This window comes from Condylura cristata, unplaced genomic scaffold (genome assembly GCF_000260355.1).
Source record: "Condylura cristata isolate star-nosed mole 26May11 unplaced genomic scaffold, ConCri1.0 scaffold00026, whole genome shotgun sequence".
Lineage (NCBI taxonomy): Eukaryota > Metazoa > Chordata > Mammalia > Eulipotyphla > Talpidae > Condylura > Condylura cristata.
The window spans coordinates 9,202,470-9,222,315 of NW_004567127.1; the positions used below are offsets into that span (position 1 = coordinate 9,202,470).

The following is a 19,846-nucleotide window of genomic DNA, read 5'->3' on the forward strand; positions in this document are numbered from 1 at the left end:
GGAACTACGACCAACCAATAGGAGGCAGGCACGGGTGGGCGGGCTGAAGGGGTCGCGGGCGCACGCGCAATAGGGAGTAGGGCCTCTGGCCGGTGGCGGTGTGGCTCGCTTGTGTGCTGGTGGACTCGTGTGGGCCCTCGGAACCCTCGTGTAGCCGCTGCCGCCTCTCCAAGCCGTCACCATGTTCCTCACCCGGTCTGAGTACGACAGGTGTGTGCGCCAGGGGGACAGTGGGGTCGGTGTTCTGTCTGGGCAGCCCTGGGGCCCAGCCTCGGCCTGGGATCTGCCGTGTCATGGGGCGCCCCGGGAACCCGAGTCCGGCCCGGCGCGGGGCTCTCCTGCCCTCCGCAGCCGCCCGCCGGGGGTCCCTAAGCCAGACTTGCGCCAGTCGGGCGCCCTCGGCCTGCCGCTGAGTCACCGCGGGGTCCTCCCTCAGTGCGGAAGCGAGAAACTTGGTTTTGTGCTGGGGAACCCAGGCGCCGGACTCCGACCTTTAACCCTGGCAAGGCCGGGGGTCAGCCCTTGCGCGCTCAGCTTTGCTTGCTGAGTGTGACGGTCTTTTAGAAAATTTAAACGTGGGGCGGGGAAGAATGAACAACCGGAGGTTGTTCTACAGTGGGCTTGGTCATTTCAGCTCCCCTGTTGGAGAACAGCCTCGTTTTCCACTCGGTAGTAGTGGGAACTTTGCCTTGGAGATGCTGGGTTTCTGCAAAAGTGTTTGCCGGGTACAGTGAAGTCTGTATAGGAACTGGGATTTAGAGTGGTTCTCAGGAATTTACCAGGCACGCTGATATCCACTAGACCGAAGCTTAAAAAAAAAGTTTGAAGCAAGTTAGTTTTAGTGTTTGGAAGTGCAGATTTAATGTTTTCGAAAATCAGGGCAGGCGATTGTAGTATGTTTTAAAGAAAAGCTCTTCAAGGCTTGGATATCTTTAAAAGTAACACTAAATCTTACACATTCACGCTGGAGACATTTTTATTTTCAGTTTCAGTTTTGGTCAGTTAAATTTTCATATAGCAGTTAAGTTCCCCCTCCTCCTCCCTTAGGAAAGAACAGAACTTAAGAGTACTTAAGCTGCATTTGTCAGGTATATGTTGATCTAGTGAAAAGTTTGATCACCTGGAACCACTTTTTGCTGACTTAGAGAGTCTGTATATACATTTTAAAACTGATAGTTTCCCCTATTGCCTTATAATATTTAGCTTTCTTAGTCAATACTTAGCTTCCAGAGTGTGGAAAATAATTTTGAGCTAGAATATTTATGATGGAAATTGTTATTCATTTCAGAAAGCCTTCATTAAGTTTTTGTGGTCGTTTACTCAGCATCTTTATTGATTTGTGTTACCAATTTTTGCCCAAGAACACCTTATATACAGCCCTTTTTTTATTAGCTAATGTGCATGAATGCCTGCTGTGTTTAGGCACTGTTTTAGTGCTGGACATACAGCACTGAACAAAGTGAGGATCCTTACCTTGATCTGAGAAACTATCTTACAGAAGTAACTAGTATGTCTTCGTGTCATCAGAGAAACTCAAATGAACTCTGGGAATTTAGATGAAAGATTGCACTTATTATTAGGGGATCATGGAAAACACAGGGGCTGCTATTTTAAACCAAGACTTGAGAAAGAATAAGAGTTTAACAAACATGTATTGTGATGGTCAATAGTTTGGAGGCAGAGAATATAGGATGAACAAACATGGGGCATTGGGAAAGCACAGTGTAAGTTTGGAAAAATTCTGGTCTGGTTGGTACATGTAATATACATGTATAGGGGAAAATGTGGGAAAAAAACAGGATAGCATTAAATATTAGATGGTTTTTAATAAGCCATTAAGAAGTTTGGGTCCTATGCTGTAGGTAACTGAGTGCCATTAATTTTTACTCTTAAGAAGTTACATAATCATAAGTGTGTTCTATAGAGATTGGTTAGATTGAAAGAGCAGGTCAATACCAGTTAGAAGCCAGGTATAATAGGTGAAAGGTAATGAGGGCATTAAGCATGGGAGGAAGAGAATAAGTTATCGTGGAGGAGGAGTGATATGAAATGCTCTGATTTGGTATATGATTAATATGGGGGAATTTGGAGTGGAATGAGTCAGATCATTCAGAACCTTGTAGCTTGGGGAATTGGGGGGCTAGAGGGCTTTTAAAAACAAAGTAGAAATGGCAGATGGTAAAGTTGATTTTAAAACTGTTGAGTGTTCACTGCTTATGAGGAATCCAAGTGGAAATGCTCAGGTAACTGTATAGTTAGGAGAGATGTCAGATTGCTAATAACTGTTTGGAAGTTGAGTAACTCCTGATAACGATGGAATAATCAGGAAAAGTTTAAGAGGGCCAGAGCAGAGCTTATATTAGGAAGGACAGTATCTCCAAAATTAGAGTGAAAATTCTATCCTCACAAAATACTTCACAATGTTCTTTCATGCTCTGTGCAATTTGGTACTTAATGTTTTTGTGGTAGAGGTAGAAAAAGTTTTGTTTGCTTTATATTTAAGGAGATTAAAGCTAGCAGGTATAACTAGAATTTAATGGCCTGTCTTCCGCCCCTTTGTCTCAGTGATTTTTGATAATCATTTCAAAGAGTCCTAAATTTCCTTTTAATGGATGGTAGGGATATTACCTCTGGGAGAGAAGTGAGCAGGCTGGAATCCTGAGAACCTTCTGTCATCCCTTATTTAGCCAACATAGAGGCAATATAGTGAGATAGGTGAGAACGTAGGCTCTCCATTCAGATTGCCAAAATTCCACTTTCAAATCTGGCACATGCTAAACAGCTTAGAGCAAAGTACTTAATGCCTTTTGTGCCTCAACTGCCTCACCTGTAAAATAGTGTCTGTGTTAGAATACTACTTTATAGGTGTGTTTTGAGGATGTTAGTTAAATTATTTAAGAGTTTTAGCAGTCCTAGGCATGTCATAGACATGCTATAAGTATTAACTTTTATTATTTTCTGTTCTATATTTTGACAGTTCTTTTGAAAACCCTGTGCTCTATATAATGTATATATAATGTTACATGTTACAAGATCTAGACTCCGTAAACCAAGAATCATAACTTTCACTTTTTCAAATATTTTTAGCTGAAAACTTTTATAACTCAGGCCATGATTGGTGTTGCCAAGAGATTTCCAGCACAGTAGAGCAAGGAAAAGTGGGGGAGTATTTTAGGGAAAAGCATTGATATGTAATTGGTATAGATGTGTATTAAGTGAGTGAACTAGGTTAAGTTTTAAGAACTACACAGGTGTCAGGGTGTTGTTAAAATAACAATACCAGTTCATACAGAGAAATAGAGAAATGTACCCATAAATGCCTTTTACTAAAAAATAAGTTATTAACATCAGCTTGCACATATGGGAATGTAATAAGGGTAAATACATGGAGTGGGGGGTTGCCTGATAGTTTGGGGATTTGGGATTGAGATAAAAGTCATCCATCAGCAATCATGTAACTAGTTTGAAGACTTCCTGGGAAGAGTTTGCCATGTATAGGTTTCATTTTCTTGAAAATGTACAAAAAATAGCTACAGATTGTTGTAGGCAAAGGGGGATAATATCAGCTTACACATCTTGAAGCCACCTGAGCTAGATTTTAAGGGATTTGTTTAGTGTCTCTGTGACTGTTATTTCTGGAATATTTTTCCTTTTTTAATTACAGGGGTGTGAATACGTTTTCTCCTGAAGGACGATTATTTCAAGTGGAGTATGCCATTGAGGCTATCAAGGTATTGTATCAAGTAGCATCATTTTTTGAAATTTTATGACAGCATAGTGCTTTTTTGACAGGACATTTGGATTCAGTGTGCTTTAACCATTCTCTTAGGAAATGTAGTCATCGCTTTAACCAACCATTTCCCATCATCTTTATAACAAGTTCAGTTCCACTCCTAAAATGTTTTAAAAATTTTTGAACAGCTGCTTCATAATTTTGTAAGTAGCTTTTTCTTGGTATTGTTGGAGGAACAGATTTATTTTCATGATCTTGGCTACAAAGAGAAGAGTATAGAAGTTCAGTGTTAACACCGGAGCTTTTGTGGTCTTGAACAAATCATTTAACTGATCACCTTTATTCTTGTTGGTTAAGTTGTGAATTTGTACTAGATACTTTCAGGACTGAATAAGAGATGTGTTGTTTAATTCAGTAACAAAATGTAATAGTTCATACCAATGTTTAAAAGTAAGTAAGAAGGGCCTCCCTGTTGCGGTAACCAGTTAAAGCACAGGACGATGAAGCTAGCCACAGCTGCTTCAGCACGAGTTCGATCCCCGTCTGCCTGGGAGGTGTTTCACCCACTGCTCCCCTCAGTAGTGTACATCGTCAATCTGCCTCTTCTGCTCCCTACTCTGTCTCTGTGAATCCCCCTGTACCTCTGGCCTTATCCAGTTCTGTATGCATAAATAAATAAATCTAAAAAAAAGTAAGTTAGAAAGTAAGATATCTGTACTTACTTGTCATGTGGGATCTATTTTTGCTGGATTATGAGCATTCTGATTTAGGCTGTCTAGGATACTTCCAGGAATCTGTGTTTTTCAGGAGTTCCCTGGTGATTCTAGTGTCTAATAAAAGAAGTGAGGATAACTGATCTTGTCCAGACTGCTGCTATGTTTCAATCTCTTCTGCATGTCCAGCCTTTTATTACTAGATAGCTCACTGTGTTTGTAAATAGATGATAATGATTAGAAATTTATCCTTGGATTGAAGCAAGTCTTTTTTTTTTAAACTTCCTTCATTTGAACCTAGTGTTGCCCTTGAAGATCACAGGACATTTAAACCTCTTCCAGATGACAATTCCTCCTACAACTGAAGAAAGCGATTGTGTTTCCCTCTAAGTTACCTTTTTTTAGGAAAAGTGTATTGGGGAAAATGGTTGTATGAGAGTCTGTAGAAGAGCAGAGTGATTCTGAATAGTTGCAAACATAAAAGTAAAGGCGCCACTGTGATAAATAGTGAGCGAAGGTGACCAGCTGCAAGCGCTTCTCTGCTTCTCATCTTTGCCATACTAAAGTCAGACATCGCTGTAGTTTGGTAGCACTCAGTACCAAACTATTGTATTTATTTTGAGCCTTAGCTAAGACGACAGGTCTGCCTAGATCTGGAAGGCAATAGTCCTCTGTTTTTGGATTCTGCTTTAAGACCCTTACTGCTAGTAATTTTGGGACTGTTTTGAGATAATGGCATGGTACCGCATCTGTGTAACACTAGGTTGGGCTAAGATAGAAATAATGATATGTCCTCAATAGATGCAACTTAACCTTTTTGAAAATTTAGTCTTTTTGGCATTTAAACAATCTGGGTTTACCAGTAGACAATGAAAGAGCAAATTTCAACAGATTTAGTAAGAGTGAAAGATACTGGAGAAATGAGCCAAATGGCTGGAAAGAAGAATTGTTACTTAGATATACCATATGGATGGTGTGGATAAGATAGAGCCAGCGGAAGTGGCGAAAAAATACCTTTAGAGTGGGTTTCTTGGGGGAAAGAGTGGAAATCTCTGACTGTCAAAAATTACTAGTTTATACTTAGCATCTAGACATTGGTTATTATTATGAGAGTGAGTTTTTTAAATACCATGTGGAGGGCAGTCAGTTCAAATGTTTCTCTCCCACCAGGAGACATTTTAAGCAGAATTGTAATATTGAAATACCTGTATAAATGTAAATGTGCAAAATAAAATTGGTTTTAATATACTTTATAAAAATGTCTGTCTCAAAAATACTGACCCTCTTTTTAGAATGGAAGTTTAGTAAGTTCTTTAAATTGGAGGCCAAATTGAACAGAATGAAAAATTTATTCCTGTACTTTGAAGCACTTCCTCCACAGAATAATTATAGTACGCAGGGAATGTTGACTTTGTAGAGCAGATAATTCTTTTTTTTAAGATTTACTTATTTATGCATACAGAACTGGGGTACAGGCCAGAGGTGTAGGGGTGGTGAGAGAATTCACCAGAGACAGTGGGGAGCAGAACAAGCAGAGTGATGAAGTAAACTGCTGAGGGAAGTAGCAGGCGAGACAGGAGAGGTCTGCCTCACCATGTGGGTCAGCTCCCAGGCCAGATTTCTAACTCGCACCAAGCTACCATGGCCAGCTTCACAGTGTTGAGCTTTAACCCACTGCACCACCAGAGAAAGCCCCCTAAGAGCAGATAATTTTTGTTGTGGGAGGGCCATCTTTTGCATTGTAGAATGTTTAGTGGTATCCCTGACCTCTCCTCATTAGATGCCAGTAACACTACTCTTCTTGTGACAACCAAAGATGTCTCGAGACTGTCTAACATTCCCTAGGGAGTAAAAAGTTCAATCTTGGTGATTCAAGATCAGTATACTACATAAAACCAATAGGGAACAACAATTAGAGAACAGCTAAGTACTGAATTAAATTCTCTGGCAGTAGTTTTGACTGTGTTCTATTTTCTTTTAAGGCATATATGCAAATAGTTTTAGTGTCAAAAAGCAAGTTTTCCAAACCTTATAACAAAAACCCAATCCCTTAGGTCTGTCCCCTTTATTTTCACCTTAAAGACAGCATCTTTATGGCCTTTAATTGATGATTTTCTTGGCATTTATTCCAGATGTCTGAAACAGACTTAAATTTTTTTTATTTAGGCAATATCCATAGATGAAGATTTCTGTTTGCAGTTTCCCCCTGCTTCTCTCTTTTTCTCTCACATGCACAGATTTCTGTTGGTGTGTGGGTTGGACAACTCTTAATAACAAATTATGAGATATGATATATTTCATAATTTTGCTAGCTCATTAGTCAGCATTTATATATGTATGAATATGTAAGTGCTTTTCATAACTGAGCTATTTTTCTCTTTCTGTACACTGTTTTCCTGGAAGTTAATAATTCTCTTTTAAAAAAGGTTTGCTTAATTTAGCATGTAATGTATCAATAATTCATCCCCCAAGTCTCAATGTACCTCTCAAAATATCCAGACACATTAAGTATCCTATTAAGCTTCTTACAGAGGTTTTTGAACCTTTGGACCTGTTTCAGTCAGAGAACAGTTGTTCTCTGTCTCTCTGTACAGCTGTGTACTTAGGTTCTTCTGTCACCGTCACCCTTCAGCTCTCTGTTCTATTACAACCTTTTACCAGAAGTATGGGCACACATTTTTTACATGAAATTCTTTGACAGTTCATCTCTAGTTATGCATGTATCCATGGAATTAGAAAACTATGCAGTAAAAAGCTGATATAGACATTAAATCACACTTCTAAATAAAACACAATTTATGCATTTAAAAAATAATGCATATATGTGTTGCAGTTATCTTTCAGTCAGCGAACATAGTAAGCATGTTCTGCAGAAAGATTCATGGCATTGTTTGGAATCCTTGACAGTAACAGGCTTTGGGCATCTGTGTCTACCTTTGCAGTCATTGCTTTGTAGAATGAATTCAGCATCATGAAATTCAAAGGAGACAGCACATGCAGTCATGGAAGCCTTTATGCATGATGGGTGAGATTTGGTTAGGCAGAGGAAGTGTGTATTCCCAGGGGACATCATGAGAAAGGTGCGAGAATAGGGGTAATGTGGCATAAGAAAACGGGTGGGGTTTGTATCTGAGGAATTTTGTTGGAGAATAATGAATGGTAAGCTTATAAGAGAGAAGAGATTAGGTTGTTAAGAGGACTCTCCAGGCTATTTGGACTTTCTATGGTGGGCAATATAGGGGTATATTCTTCAAAGGGGTAGTAGTATCATAAAAATAACTACTAGATCTCTAAGACCATAAAATGAAAGGTTCATTGGGAGAGAGCGAGTAGAGATGGGAGGCTGAACACACTTGAAATAGTCTACGCCTATTGTAAAAATAACAGTTTGTTCACTTACTGTTTTAGACAACCATTTTAGGAACTTTTGTATAAGTGTGTTTACCCTTCATGATGGAGGTGTTGTTATTATCCCTTTTGCAGATTAAAGTAACTGCAGATTAAGAGGGTTGAATGACTAGGATGGTAGTGCAGGGATGGAGAGATGAAATTAAATTGAACTACTAGTGATCTTAAAAGTTAATGTTTTTATGCCAGTATTATTCCTTTTTCCCTCCTTATTTTCCTTTTTTTTTTTTTTAAGTGAATTACCTTCCTGAAGGTCAGGTACATTTGAGGATTATCACTTTTTGAGACTGGTCAGATCGCAGAGGTGATACTAGAAAAAACATTTATTCTTGCTCACTACATTTAGCACTTTAGAATTTGCACCTCATTCACATTAGAGTAGATAATTTCCTTGATGTTTTCATCCTTTAGAAGTACAAAATTCTGTAAATCAATGCTCTTGCCATTGACAGGGACAGTATGTTACAACTCACTAAAATGTTCTTTATTCTCTCAGCATACTAGATATGGCTGATTGAGGCTTCTAATGTGTGAAGACGCACAAAACTACTCTGGGTGAGTAGGTGAGACTGTTTTTTGACCTGTATGTGCTAACCATAACTTTTGTTTAGCTTGGTTCTACAGCTATTGGGATCCAGACATCAGAGGGTGTGTGCCTTGCTGTGGAGAAGAGAATTACCTCCCCACTCATGGAGCCCAGCAGCATTGAGAAAATTGTAGAGATTGATGCTCACATAGGTAAGGAGTAGGGAAAAGTTATTCTGTAGGAGCTGACCTAGGTGAAATAAACCATCTTTGATGTTCCAAGGGAGGTTCATCAGAGGAAGGTCTTATTTCCTTATAGCTATGGTTTTCCAGGCCAGTGTGCATTATATAGAAAGTAGGGAGTAGTTGCAGATTCACTTGAATTTAACTTGGTCCCAGAAGTAGGTTGTGTTGAACCTTCCTTTCTCTTCGTCAAATTTAGACTTGGCAGGTACGGTGGTGGTTGAAATATATGAAGGTTGAATCATAGACCAGCTCCCTGTGATGGCTGATCCTTGATGCATAATATTAGCTCTGGAGGATGCCAACAGGAACAGAAGAATTGTATATAAAGCTAGGTGTGTACACTGAGAAAAGAGGATTGCTTAAAGACCTTCAGAGTGACTAAGGTTCCGAGAGTATAGAATAATAGGTTTTGCTCAGATAAGTCTTTCTTCACAGTTTCCAATTTTATCTTTTTATTCCCTGTTCCCTCTACCCGTACTCACTTTTTTGTTTCTGTTTTAATTCCCCTGTCTTAGCTCTGGCACCATTGTAGCATTACAGGATGAGTTGTTCTACTTATTTATAGCATGGCACTTCAGTTGACCATATTTTTTTAACCTATTTGACCATCTAATTCATACACATTGGTAAGATAATTACTTGAAGGCATCAGAACCCATGGTGACTCTGGGAGCTTGACAACTCTTTCATAGATATAAAAGGTATCTATGATGCAGTGATCAGATTAAGATTAGAATTTTGCGCCTATTTTATCTTCGGCTACCTATCCTGGTGTAACTCAGTATCATTTTATTCTGCATATTGAGAACCTACCTATGTGCCAACACCACAAGAAACAGAAAGAATGTCTTCTAGGAGCATGCAATTTCATTGCGGAAATGGCCGTGTAAATAAGTAAATGTCTGTGTTAAGGAGGTCTGTCGTATATTTTCAGTGGGGGTACAAAGTGGGGCTAATTAGTTTTGTGTGACACTTTCAGGAAAGTGTTCCATAAACTTGCTGCTTTAACTAAGTTGAATTCTAAAAAATGGGGAAGTGTTTATTAAGTGAAAAAGTTTCTAGGTGGAGCAGGGCAGAGCATTCTAGTTAGGAATAGAAATGAGCAAGGCTTTGTTAGCATAAAACATAAAATACCATCACCATCACACAGGCAATTTGGTATGGGTGAGTGATGAACTGTGACAAAAGAAGAGCCTGGGATTATGCCGTGGAAGTTTTCTTCACTGTGCTAAAGAACCTAATCCTTTTGCATTGATAGGAAAGGTTTTAGGCATTGGGGTAACAATCTGATTAGGATTTTAGACCTTTAGACCTTTGTGATCACAGTATTGAAGGTAGAGTGAAGGACACAGACTGGAGTTAGAAAAACCAGGTAAGAAAAATGTTTTCACTAGTCCAATAGAAAGATGATGAGGATGTTAAGGTGCAGTGACTGGAAAACAGGTAAGTGAGGGCCAATACCAGACAAGTTAATCAGACGAAGATCACTGGAATCTGGAATCTGGAATCTGGTTCCAGGGCCAAAAAAGATGATGAATCTAGCAGGGAAATAACTTTGAGATGAGACTGTGGTATATCCAGGTATATACAATAAGGGAGTCACTTGGTTTTATAAATCTGAAATGTGGGAGACCGGCTGGAGACTCAGGTTTGAGTTATAGCATCTGGAGAACCGCCATAGGTTTGGCATCCTGGACCATCAGGCAAACCTTGTCTCTAATATGACAAGATGGCTTAGAGTTTGATAAGGGATGAGATAAACCTTTTGATTTTTTTATTCTAGGATCTTCCGTTGTAGCTCAGTGAGCTGATTATTTTTTCCTTGTTTCTCCTATTGGAGTCTTAGTGTTTGCTTAGTTCAAAATTGTTCTAGAAGACATGGCCTATACATCAAAGTGCATATTTGAGTAGCTGTTCTTCTGTCTCCTAGCTTTGTATTTGTGGATATTTTTTATTTATTGGTAATATAGTTACCAATAAATAACCAATCTTACCAACCTTTTTTAAAAAGATTTATTTATTTATGCATACAGTACAGGCCAGAGGTGCAGGGGTGGTGAGGGGCTTCACCAGAGACAGAGTGGGGAGCAGAACGGGCCGACTGACAAAGTACATTGCTGAGGGGAGCAGCGGGCAAGACAGGAGAGATCTGCTGCACCATGTGGGTCACCTCCCTGGGATCGAACTCGTGCTGAAGCAGCTGAGACTAGCTTTGCAGCGCTTTGCTTTAACCCGTTGCATCACCAGGGATCTGCTCAGTGCAGATAATTTCCCAGCTAATCTCTTGGGTACGTTGCTGTGGTATTTCTGAATAACTACCATGGTTCCATTTCAGAATTGCAGTATTTCTTGAGTGGATAGGAGTTGTACCAGGATTTGGCCACTGGGTCACTGTTACTTTTACATTGCAGGTTGTGCCATGAGTGGGCTAATTGCTGATGCTAAGACTTTAATTGATAAAGCCAGAGTGGAGACACAGGTAAAATTAGCATCATCTCTCCTTTTTACCGTGATGCTTGAATTCCTTTTTTAGTGATGATACAACTGCCTGGGCCGTATTGCAGTTCTCTGTGTTAATATCAGATACGGCCCTTGGGAGTGATTTTGGGGCAGAATTTCTATTTTAACTTTCTGAGGCTTGGAATCTAGCCTTCCAGCCACTGAAGTTTTAAGGCTGCCCTAGTAAATAATGCTGACAGTCTGTCGCCTTTTTTTTTTTTTTTTTAACCTTTTATAAAGCACACTTTGCACTGCATTCTGTTCCCTAGCTGACTTTCTGTGGGTGTACTGTAGTAGGAGGTGGACATTTCCCCTCAGCCCCACCTCCAGTTGCTCTTGCTGCTAGACTTGCAAAATGCAACTCTCCTGTGGTGAGTAGTGATAGGTATCAGCTGACAAACACTGGTCAGGGATACTGATTGTATTACTACTGAGCTCCTGCTACCTGAAAGGTTAGACTAGTAAGGGGAAAAACCTGATGAATAAAATTTTTTGTACTTATATGCAGGTCTGTCAGTACTTACAGAAGGGTAAGTCATTTAACTTAAACACCAGTAAGGTGATGGGAGGAGTTTTTTAGAGAAAGTGGCACTCAATTATTAACATTCACTTTATGAAAACACTAACCTTTGCTTTGAAGGATTAAATCTGTGTTTTTCCAATGGGGTGATCCTCTAGTCTCATTGCTTCCAGTCCTTTTGATACAAGTTTTTGCCAGAACTGTTTCTCTTCCTCTCAGACAGTTCCAGGCTTTCAGGTTTAGAACTAAGGAGCCTATGCAGGAGCTTGAGCCACAGTTCAAAGGGATATGGTAGTGAGATGCTGGGCTGCTTGTTTGAAATAGACCATGCTTTGCTCCTCTTTTAGAACCATTGGTTCACCTATAATGAGACAATGACAGTGGAGAGTGTGACCCAAGCTGTGTCCAATCTAGCTCTGCAGTTTGGAGAAGAGGATGCAGATCCGGGTGCCATGGTGAGTGTGATACGCAGTCAGGTTTCTCTTGTTGTTCTTTGGAACTTAGGATGTTTGTCCTCTGGACACAGCTTTCCCAGCTTCTCTTGCTTCATAGCCGTTTCTCTTCATTCATCTTGCATTTTGTTCCTAGTCTCGTCCTTTTGGAGTAGCACTGCTATTTGGAGGAGTTGATGAAAAAGGACCCCAGCTGTAAGTACTACCCCTCCCCCCAACCTCCTCCCTGCTTTCTTTTTGGGAAAATTATTTTAATTTGGGGTGAGGACTAATATTTTCATATCAGCTGAGAAGTTTATTATAGAGTTGTAAAATTTGAGGGACTTCTAACTCGCAAGTAAGTGATTCTATACTGGCTGTGCTCTTAACGCTGAAAGACTCCTATTGTAACCATTGTCTATTCTGGAAAGAACTAGAAGTAACTTTCTTGTTTGAGAGCTTTGATTTAGAGTGTTGATTTGATCCCTGTCCTAAAATACTACTTAGATAGGCATATTCAAATGTTGTATTTATATTTGCTATGCTAACTTGATTCTAAATCCCTGAGGAAATTACTAGTTTTCCTAAACACTTTGTAAAGACCTGGTTTTACCAGGCATAGAACATCTTTTGGATCTGTGCCTCAGTATTTTGGTGGAGTTTCCTGGCTGCAGGGCAAAACATTAATTTTTTTTGTAATACCCATTCTCACTCTCTCTCTCTCTCTCTTTATATATATATATATATATATATAGGTTTATTTTTGCATCATTTTGTCCCTGTTTCCATCTCAGTTGTAATCCCTATGGACTTCCCATCACCAAATCACCCTGTGCCATCACCACAGTCCAGTGCATGTCTATCCCCCTCTACCTCCCCCTCACCGGTTCTTTATACTCCTGGTATAGTGAAAAAACATTCATATTTTTTAGTGAGATATTACATAAAATGCCACCATTCTTAAGCATTTTAATCTTTTTTTGGGGGTGATGGATTTGCAGATTTCATATGGATCCATCTGGAACTTTTGTACAGTGTGATGCTCGAGCAATTGGCTCTGCTTCAGAGGGTGCCCAGAGCTCCTTGCAAGAAGTTTACCACAAGGTAATTAAACATTCTGACAACTTTTATTTCTTAAATGAAAGGGTAATTTACATACAGTAATACGTGTAAGCCTTATGAGTTTGCTTCCATGAATTTTGACAATTATATATCCCTGTAACCACAACTAAAGTAGGGTAACAGAACAGTTTCATCTCCCCCCAAAACTACTTGTCTCCTCTCCATACGATCTCTTGATCCCTTGTAACCGGTCACCATTATAGATTTCTCTTGTCTCCTTTTATATTTTTAAAAAATGGAATCAAAGTATTTTTGTGTCTGTTCTTGTTCAACATACTGTTTTTTCCACATGTCTATAGTTTCTTTTCATTGGACTATCTCCACAGACCATTTGGGTATTATTCAAAAGATATTATCAATATTATCTTGCTTCTAAATTTAAAGAAGGTAATAGGGAAGTATAACCTTTGTTTCCTTCAGAGATCACTTAACATAGAAGTTGGTGAATTTGTTCTGGTTCAAAATAAAACCTTTTTTTTGTTCTGAATAAATGGTATTTTGTTTAAATACTGGGTATGTGTAATGCACTGTGTTTATTAATATCTTTGACTTATATTTACTAAATTATTTATTCAAGGAGATACAAAAGAAATCTTTGATGAAAGAAAGGATCATGTGTAATTAATGGGCACTCTTTTGCTCTCTTTAAGTCTATGACACTGAAAGAAGCCATCAAGTCTTCCCTCATTATTCTCAAGCAAGTAATGGAGGAGAAGCTGAATGCAACTAACATAGAGGTATTTTTCTGTCGTACTGATTTTTGTTCTGATGTCATAGTCCTCATTACGCAAAGATGAGTCGATAATCAAATTTTTATATGCTCAGTTCCTAAGAAGTTATCGATATATTTTAAATTAACAACTTTGTAAAGTGGTAATGGCAGAAGACAAAATTCATTTTTAAAGAGTGGAAAGGAAGTGATGAAGTGGACTAAGAAGAAATAATTGCAGCTTTTTCAAAAAAGTAGCAGAAGACAAACATTAAAAGGATTTTTATTATTTAATATATTAAAAGAAAAATATAAGTCCATCCTCCAGTACTATATTAATTTTGTATTTCCAGTCCCTAGTATCATGCTTAATTTGCAGCAAATATTTGTACAAATTCTGAGAGCACAGATAACTGCTTAATGTTATCATCAGATGTAATTATGACTTGTACTAGAATACTGTTGTGCCATACACTGTTATAACCTACCTAGCATGTATTTCCCCCATCTTATTTATTAATAAAGCCTAGGTTTTATTAAGACAGTAGCACAGTGGGACAGCAAGGCATTCAGAAATGCCTGCAGTTCTAATTAATGAGATATCGATGTGCCTAGTAGAGGGCATTTCTTCTAAATAAAAGGCCTTTTATTCTTCCCTGTTTTCCTGCTTAAAGTGCAGGTACAATGCCTGACATTGGGGTAATTTTATTGATGCATGAGGGTGAAAGTTTCATGCTCAGAATGGTGGACTGAGAAGTCAAGGGAAAGAAAGAAAAAAAGGGATTTTCATCTTTCTAAGGTTGCAGAAAACCTCTAAAATACTTTTTAGACTGAAAAGAAACATGTTAAAAGAAGTAAAAGCAGAGGTTAGAGATGGGAAAGTTCTAGAAGAGGCAAAGCATGGTACAGATGGAGGAGTTAATTTCAGAAATTAAAATTTATTCAGCATTATTTATTCAGCCCATTATGTGCCAAGTGCTAAATTAGATGACAGAGATTCAAGTTCCTATTCATGTAGTATACTGTATAAGGTAGACGGTATGCAGGTAGTGAGAGACAGACAGCTTGGGGTGATGATTCTGTGTAGCAATAAGGACAGCTTATCATGGGAAGATGTGCTGGGGCATTAGGAAAGGGCACTGGACAAGATGATGTCTCAACAAAGGAAAAGAAGTGTTTCAGGAAGATGGAACAAAGACGTGCAAAAAGTCAAAGATATAAAATAACATTGTGCAGCAAAGGAACTTTGAGGGTTTGTCCACATGTTGGGTATGAGCTGTATATAAGGTGAGGAGGTGGCAAGAATCATGGATGAGGTTCTGAATGCCCTTACTTAGGATAATACCTACAGACAGGAGTAAAGGAGGTTATGATGAGGTTATGATAAGGTAATGATAAGATTTGAAGGTGAATGGGAAGAGAAGTTTTGTGTTTCCCTGGTGATTGTTAGCTCTTTTGCTGATGGTAGGTGAATAAAACAGTGAAAATAGAATGGAAAATCATTACTGTTAGGGAAAAGGGAAGATAGGTATTGCGAACAAGAATTGCTGGACACATTAAAATACTAGCTAAGCCCGCAATCACTGGTCTTGGGAAATGAGGCTCAGTTAACCTGTTTTTCTGAAATCTCTGGGTGATTCTGATAATCAGTCTGATAAGGCCAGGCATTTGGAAACTACTTCGCTAGAGCCCATCTTCCTCCATCTCTTCAGTCCCGGCTCCATCCCTTGTCTCTTGAATCACAAAACTCTTCACCAAGCTGCTTTTTCTCATAAAAGGAACATTTCCAAGTAGCATCTTTCTTTACAAAGTTAAAAACAATAAAATCCACCTCTTTTAACCCCATCCTTTACCTAGTATCCTGTGCTTTCTAAAAAGTCATCTATGTTGAGATACTGTACACATTGCTCAATGTACCCATTTTAAGTATATAGTTTGGTGAACTTTGACCCCTGTATAACTCCTGTACCTGTCACCCCAGTCAAGACATAAAATATTTCTGTTCCAAAAAGTTCCCTCATGCACCTTTTAAGTCATTTCCTTCCCTCTGATCTGCTTTTTTCACTATAGATTTGTGTGGTGTCTACGATTTCATATCAGTATGTACCCCTTGTGTTTAACTTTCATACAGTGATTTTGAGAATCATCACATTTGTTGCTGGGTATTTTCTGTTCATACTTATTTTTAACCTTTATTGCCAGGTCGCTTTCAAATGGTCCATATTCACTGTCTTACTGCCTTGCCGTCCTTGCTCACCACCTTTTGTTTCTGTTATTATTTCCTTGAGTCTCTTCTTTGCTAACTCTCCTATTTTGTTAGATTTCCATGGTTTCTTGTGGACCTTTATTTAATCTTTGTGGAGCAAACTCCTCAATTTTTGACAGTTATAAACTAAACCTTCCCAGCACACCATTTCCTCTTCTCATATTTCTAATCCTGGTTGATGACTCCACCAGTGCACCTGACATTCACGCCAGAAACCTGGACGATCTTGACCTTCCTTCCCCTTCACTGAGTTACATCTGACCCATTCTTGCCATGCTTTTAGACATAACTGGAAGGTTGCTTCCCCTTGAAGCTGTCCAGGACTGTCGCTAGCGTGCTCCTTGTATACATACATACTTACATATATGCTTAATATTTTGACACTTTGAAAGCAGTTGGTGTTTGGCCCCTTAGTAATTATGAGTTTCTTCTTTGGATCCCTACTGCCTAAGACACATAACTAGTACACAGGTGCTTAGTAGTTAATTATTGATTAAACCAGTGAAAGGAAACATCTACCTCAGAGGTTTTTTTGAAAGCAAAATAATGGGAAAGTATTTTTCATATTTATTATGTAAATAAATGTATAACTTGTGTAATGTGAGGGGTTATTTTTAATTATCTGGCACCTTCCTGAAGGCAGTACTTGGTTCAGGTTAGTATTGTAGCCGATTCTCTATAGGATTGTTTTATTCAGAATTTGCCCAGTTTCTGTTTTTGAGCCCCTGTAATGGTTTGGAGGACCACCTGTGTGTCTTGAGTGACTTGACAAGAAATTTTAAGGCCCTGTTTTTTGGTTTATTGATGATAGAAATCTAAAGCTGTTATAACATTGCTGTATTTAATTTCCTTGGACTGGAACTTATGGTCTATATGGGAAGGAATAAATATATTGTTTACCATATTTTCCAAATATACTTGGAGGCCTTCTAACATTTCATGTAGATCTTTTGGGAGGACAACTTTTTAGTATGTTCCTAGATCAGAATCTCCACGTGTTTTAAGATGTGTGGTAGTTTTTTCCCTGAATTTTATCTGAGGATGAGTCAGGGAGTAGTAACTATATTGAGGTTGTCTTAATTCTGGCAATTTTGAAATTTTATTAAATATCAGTAATGAATGTAACTCAAAAAATGCTTTAGTATGTTTAAGATTAAAGTTAAAAAAAAATAGGGCAGTACAAGGAAATGAAACAAAAGATTTTAGGCAGATATGAAGTGCTGTTTGTGAGTGTTGCCCAAAAGCACAGGACTATGTTGTAGGCAGAGGGACGGAAAGCCTAGCTAGCACTTCAGTTAAATTTTAAATTAACCATCATTTGACCTTAGTGCTTTATTGCTTAAATATAATATAACCTAGACTGCTGGGTATTATTAATATCTTTAGCCATTACTGATCTCTTTTTTAAATCAGTGTTTGATGAAACAAACCAGGTAATGACCAAGTCTGAAAAAAAACTGAACAAAACAATCCTTTTTGTTGTCAAATTGCCCTTGCCCATGGACAATTTTTGATAAAGTAATACCTAACAATAATAGATAACAATGTTTTTGTTTGTTTGTTTCTTTGTTGTTTAAAGATTTATTTATTCGTACAGAACTGGGGTACAGGCCAGAGATGTGGAGGGTGAGAGGATTCACCAGAGACAGAGTGGGGTACAGAACAGGCAGATCAACGCAGTACACTGCTGAGGGGAGCAGAGGGCGGGTCAGGAGAGGTCTGCCGCCATGTGGATCTCCTCCGGGTCAGGCGGGGATCGAACTCATGTAAAAGTGGCTTAAGCTTCTTTGTGCAGTGCTTTAACCCGCTGCGCCACCAGGGAGGGCCAATAACAATGTTTTTGTGCTTATTACATTGTTTGAAGTTTTCTGTTTTAAACATCTTACATGTATTAATATAGTTAATCCTCATGCTACTCTGTTAGTGAGATACTATTATTATCCCCATTTTACTGATAGAAACTGAGGCATCTAGTGGCCAAGTAACCCAAGGTCACACAAGTTTGCCTTTCAGTATATACTGTAAATATATTTATTTTCTTTTTTTTTTACTGTAAAGGAATTTTTAATTGGAAAAAAAGTACTAACACCATGTAATTTACTGCTGCTTTTGTGAGATCATTGTGAAATAAGTTCAAGATGTGACAGTGACGTCAGGCATTTGGTTAACTATTATGTGGTGGGATAACCTCAAAATAGAAGTTTTGGTCAATAAGAATTTTATTTTGGAGTCAGAGAGCTATTTTAGGAAGCTGCTCCTGGAAAGGATATCCTGAGGACAGCAGGTCCCTTAGTTCCTAATGAACAGCTGCATCTCCAGCACAGCTTCTGACCACACTAGGGTTATCAGCAGGGTAATTGAGCCCAGCTTGTTAACCCTTCTCTGTTTTCTTTCCAGCTAGCCACAGTGCAGCCTGGCCAGAATTTCCACATGTTCACAAAGGAAGAACTCGAAGAAGTTATCAAGGATATTTAAAGAAGTGTGATCCTCAGAACTTCTTTGAGAGAAAGAAGTTCTCCTGATTGCCCTTAACTTTTATTTCCAGCTGTTATTTCCTGGAAAAATCTCCAGTGTATGTGCATTTTTTTTATGATGTCTGTACATAAAGGCAGTTCTGAAAATAAAGAAACATTTAAAATATTTGTTAATAGACTATCTTCTGTAGTTTTTTGTTCAAAATGCTTATGTTAGGAGGTAAAATGGACAGCGGTAGTAATATCCCTGTTTATCAAGAGTATCTTTCTAAAGTTGTTTTAGTGACCACACATAATCAAATATATCATGAATCCCAGGATGTTGGCAAATGAATTCAACTAGTCCAGCTCCTCCCAGTGTTAATATCACTATAAACCTGTTTCTATCCTGTAGCTCCTCTTGATAAATACATTATTTTTGCTGCTTACCTTAAATGCAGGAGATACTAGTCATCACCAAAGGAACACATTTAACATCCCTCAAATGCTTATGGGTCGGAGTAAGTCAGCTATAATGTTGTGTTGTTTTTGTGTCTGTCTTAACAATTTGGAAGGAAATTTTATGATGCTGTGGACCATAAAAGAATTAATGATATTGACCTCCCTGACAGTCATTTGTACATCAATAAGAGACTGGTGTAATTGAGAAGTAGTTTACATTAGACTATGAACTTTCCCCATTAGAGGCACCATCAGATGAAGAATCAACTTGTTTTGGGAGGCTCAAAAATGGCTATATGATGTAGATACTGTCATACTTGACAGATGATTTTTTAAGACACTGTGAGCATAAACACAAAATTAAGTTGGGACTTGAATTCAGATTTTCAGGTTTCAAACTACTGCCTCTTGATTTTACAATGCCAGGTCTCTCAAAACCTAGCAACAGGGAAATCTCATTGGGGTTTGAAATAAATTACAACATGGCTAATCCACATGCGGATAATGTAGAATTGGATATTACCTTCATTAACATTTGTAACCTTCATTAACAATTGTGCTTATATACATTTGGAAACAACAGTGACAGGAAACATTTGGAAGAAAGGAATTTGCCTGGACTTACATAAGGAAACTAGAAAACTAGAGATTATTGTCATAACATTCTGGAAACTTCTAGAGATTTTAACGTTATTATAACGATAATACGAAGTTAGTTTCACTCATGTTTGTCTTATCAAATCCTAATTTAAAAATTTA

General features: G+C 38.4%; 1 protein-coding gene across 1 annotated transcript; it reads left to right on the forward strand.

Moving 5' to 3' along the window:
• The first annotated feature begins 70 nt into the window (after nt 1-70).
• PSMA5 (proteasome (prosome, macropain) subunit, alpha type, 5) lies at nt 71-18,812 on the forward strand. Its single transcript, XM_004689697.2, has 9 exons — nt 71-210; nt 3,665-3,731; nt 8,466-8,592; nt 11,037-11,104; nt 11,992-12,099; nt 12,233-12,291; nt 13,077-13,179; nt 13,848-13,934; nt 18,570-18,812. The coding sequence occupies exons 1-9, from the start codon at nt 182-184 to the stop codon at nt 18,645-18,647; spliced, it is 726 nt and encodes a 241-aa protein (XP_004689754.1). The 5' UTR covers nt 71-181; the 3' UTR covers nt 18,648-18,812.
• Nucleotides 18,813-19,846: the final 1,034 nt, after the last annotated feature.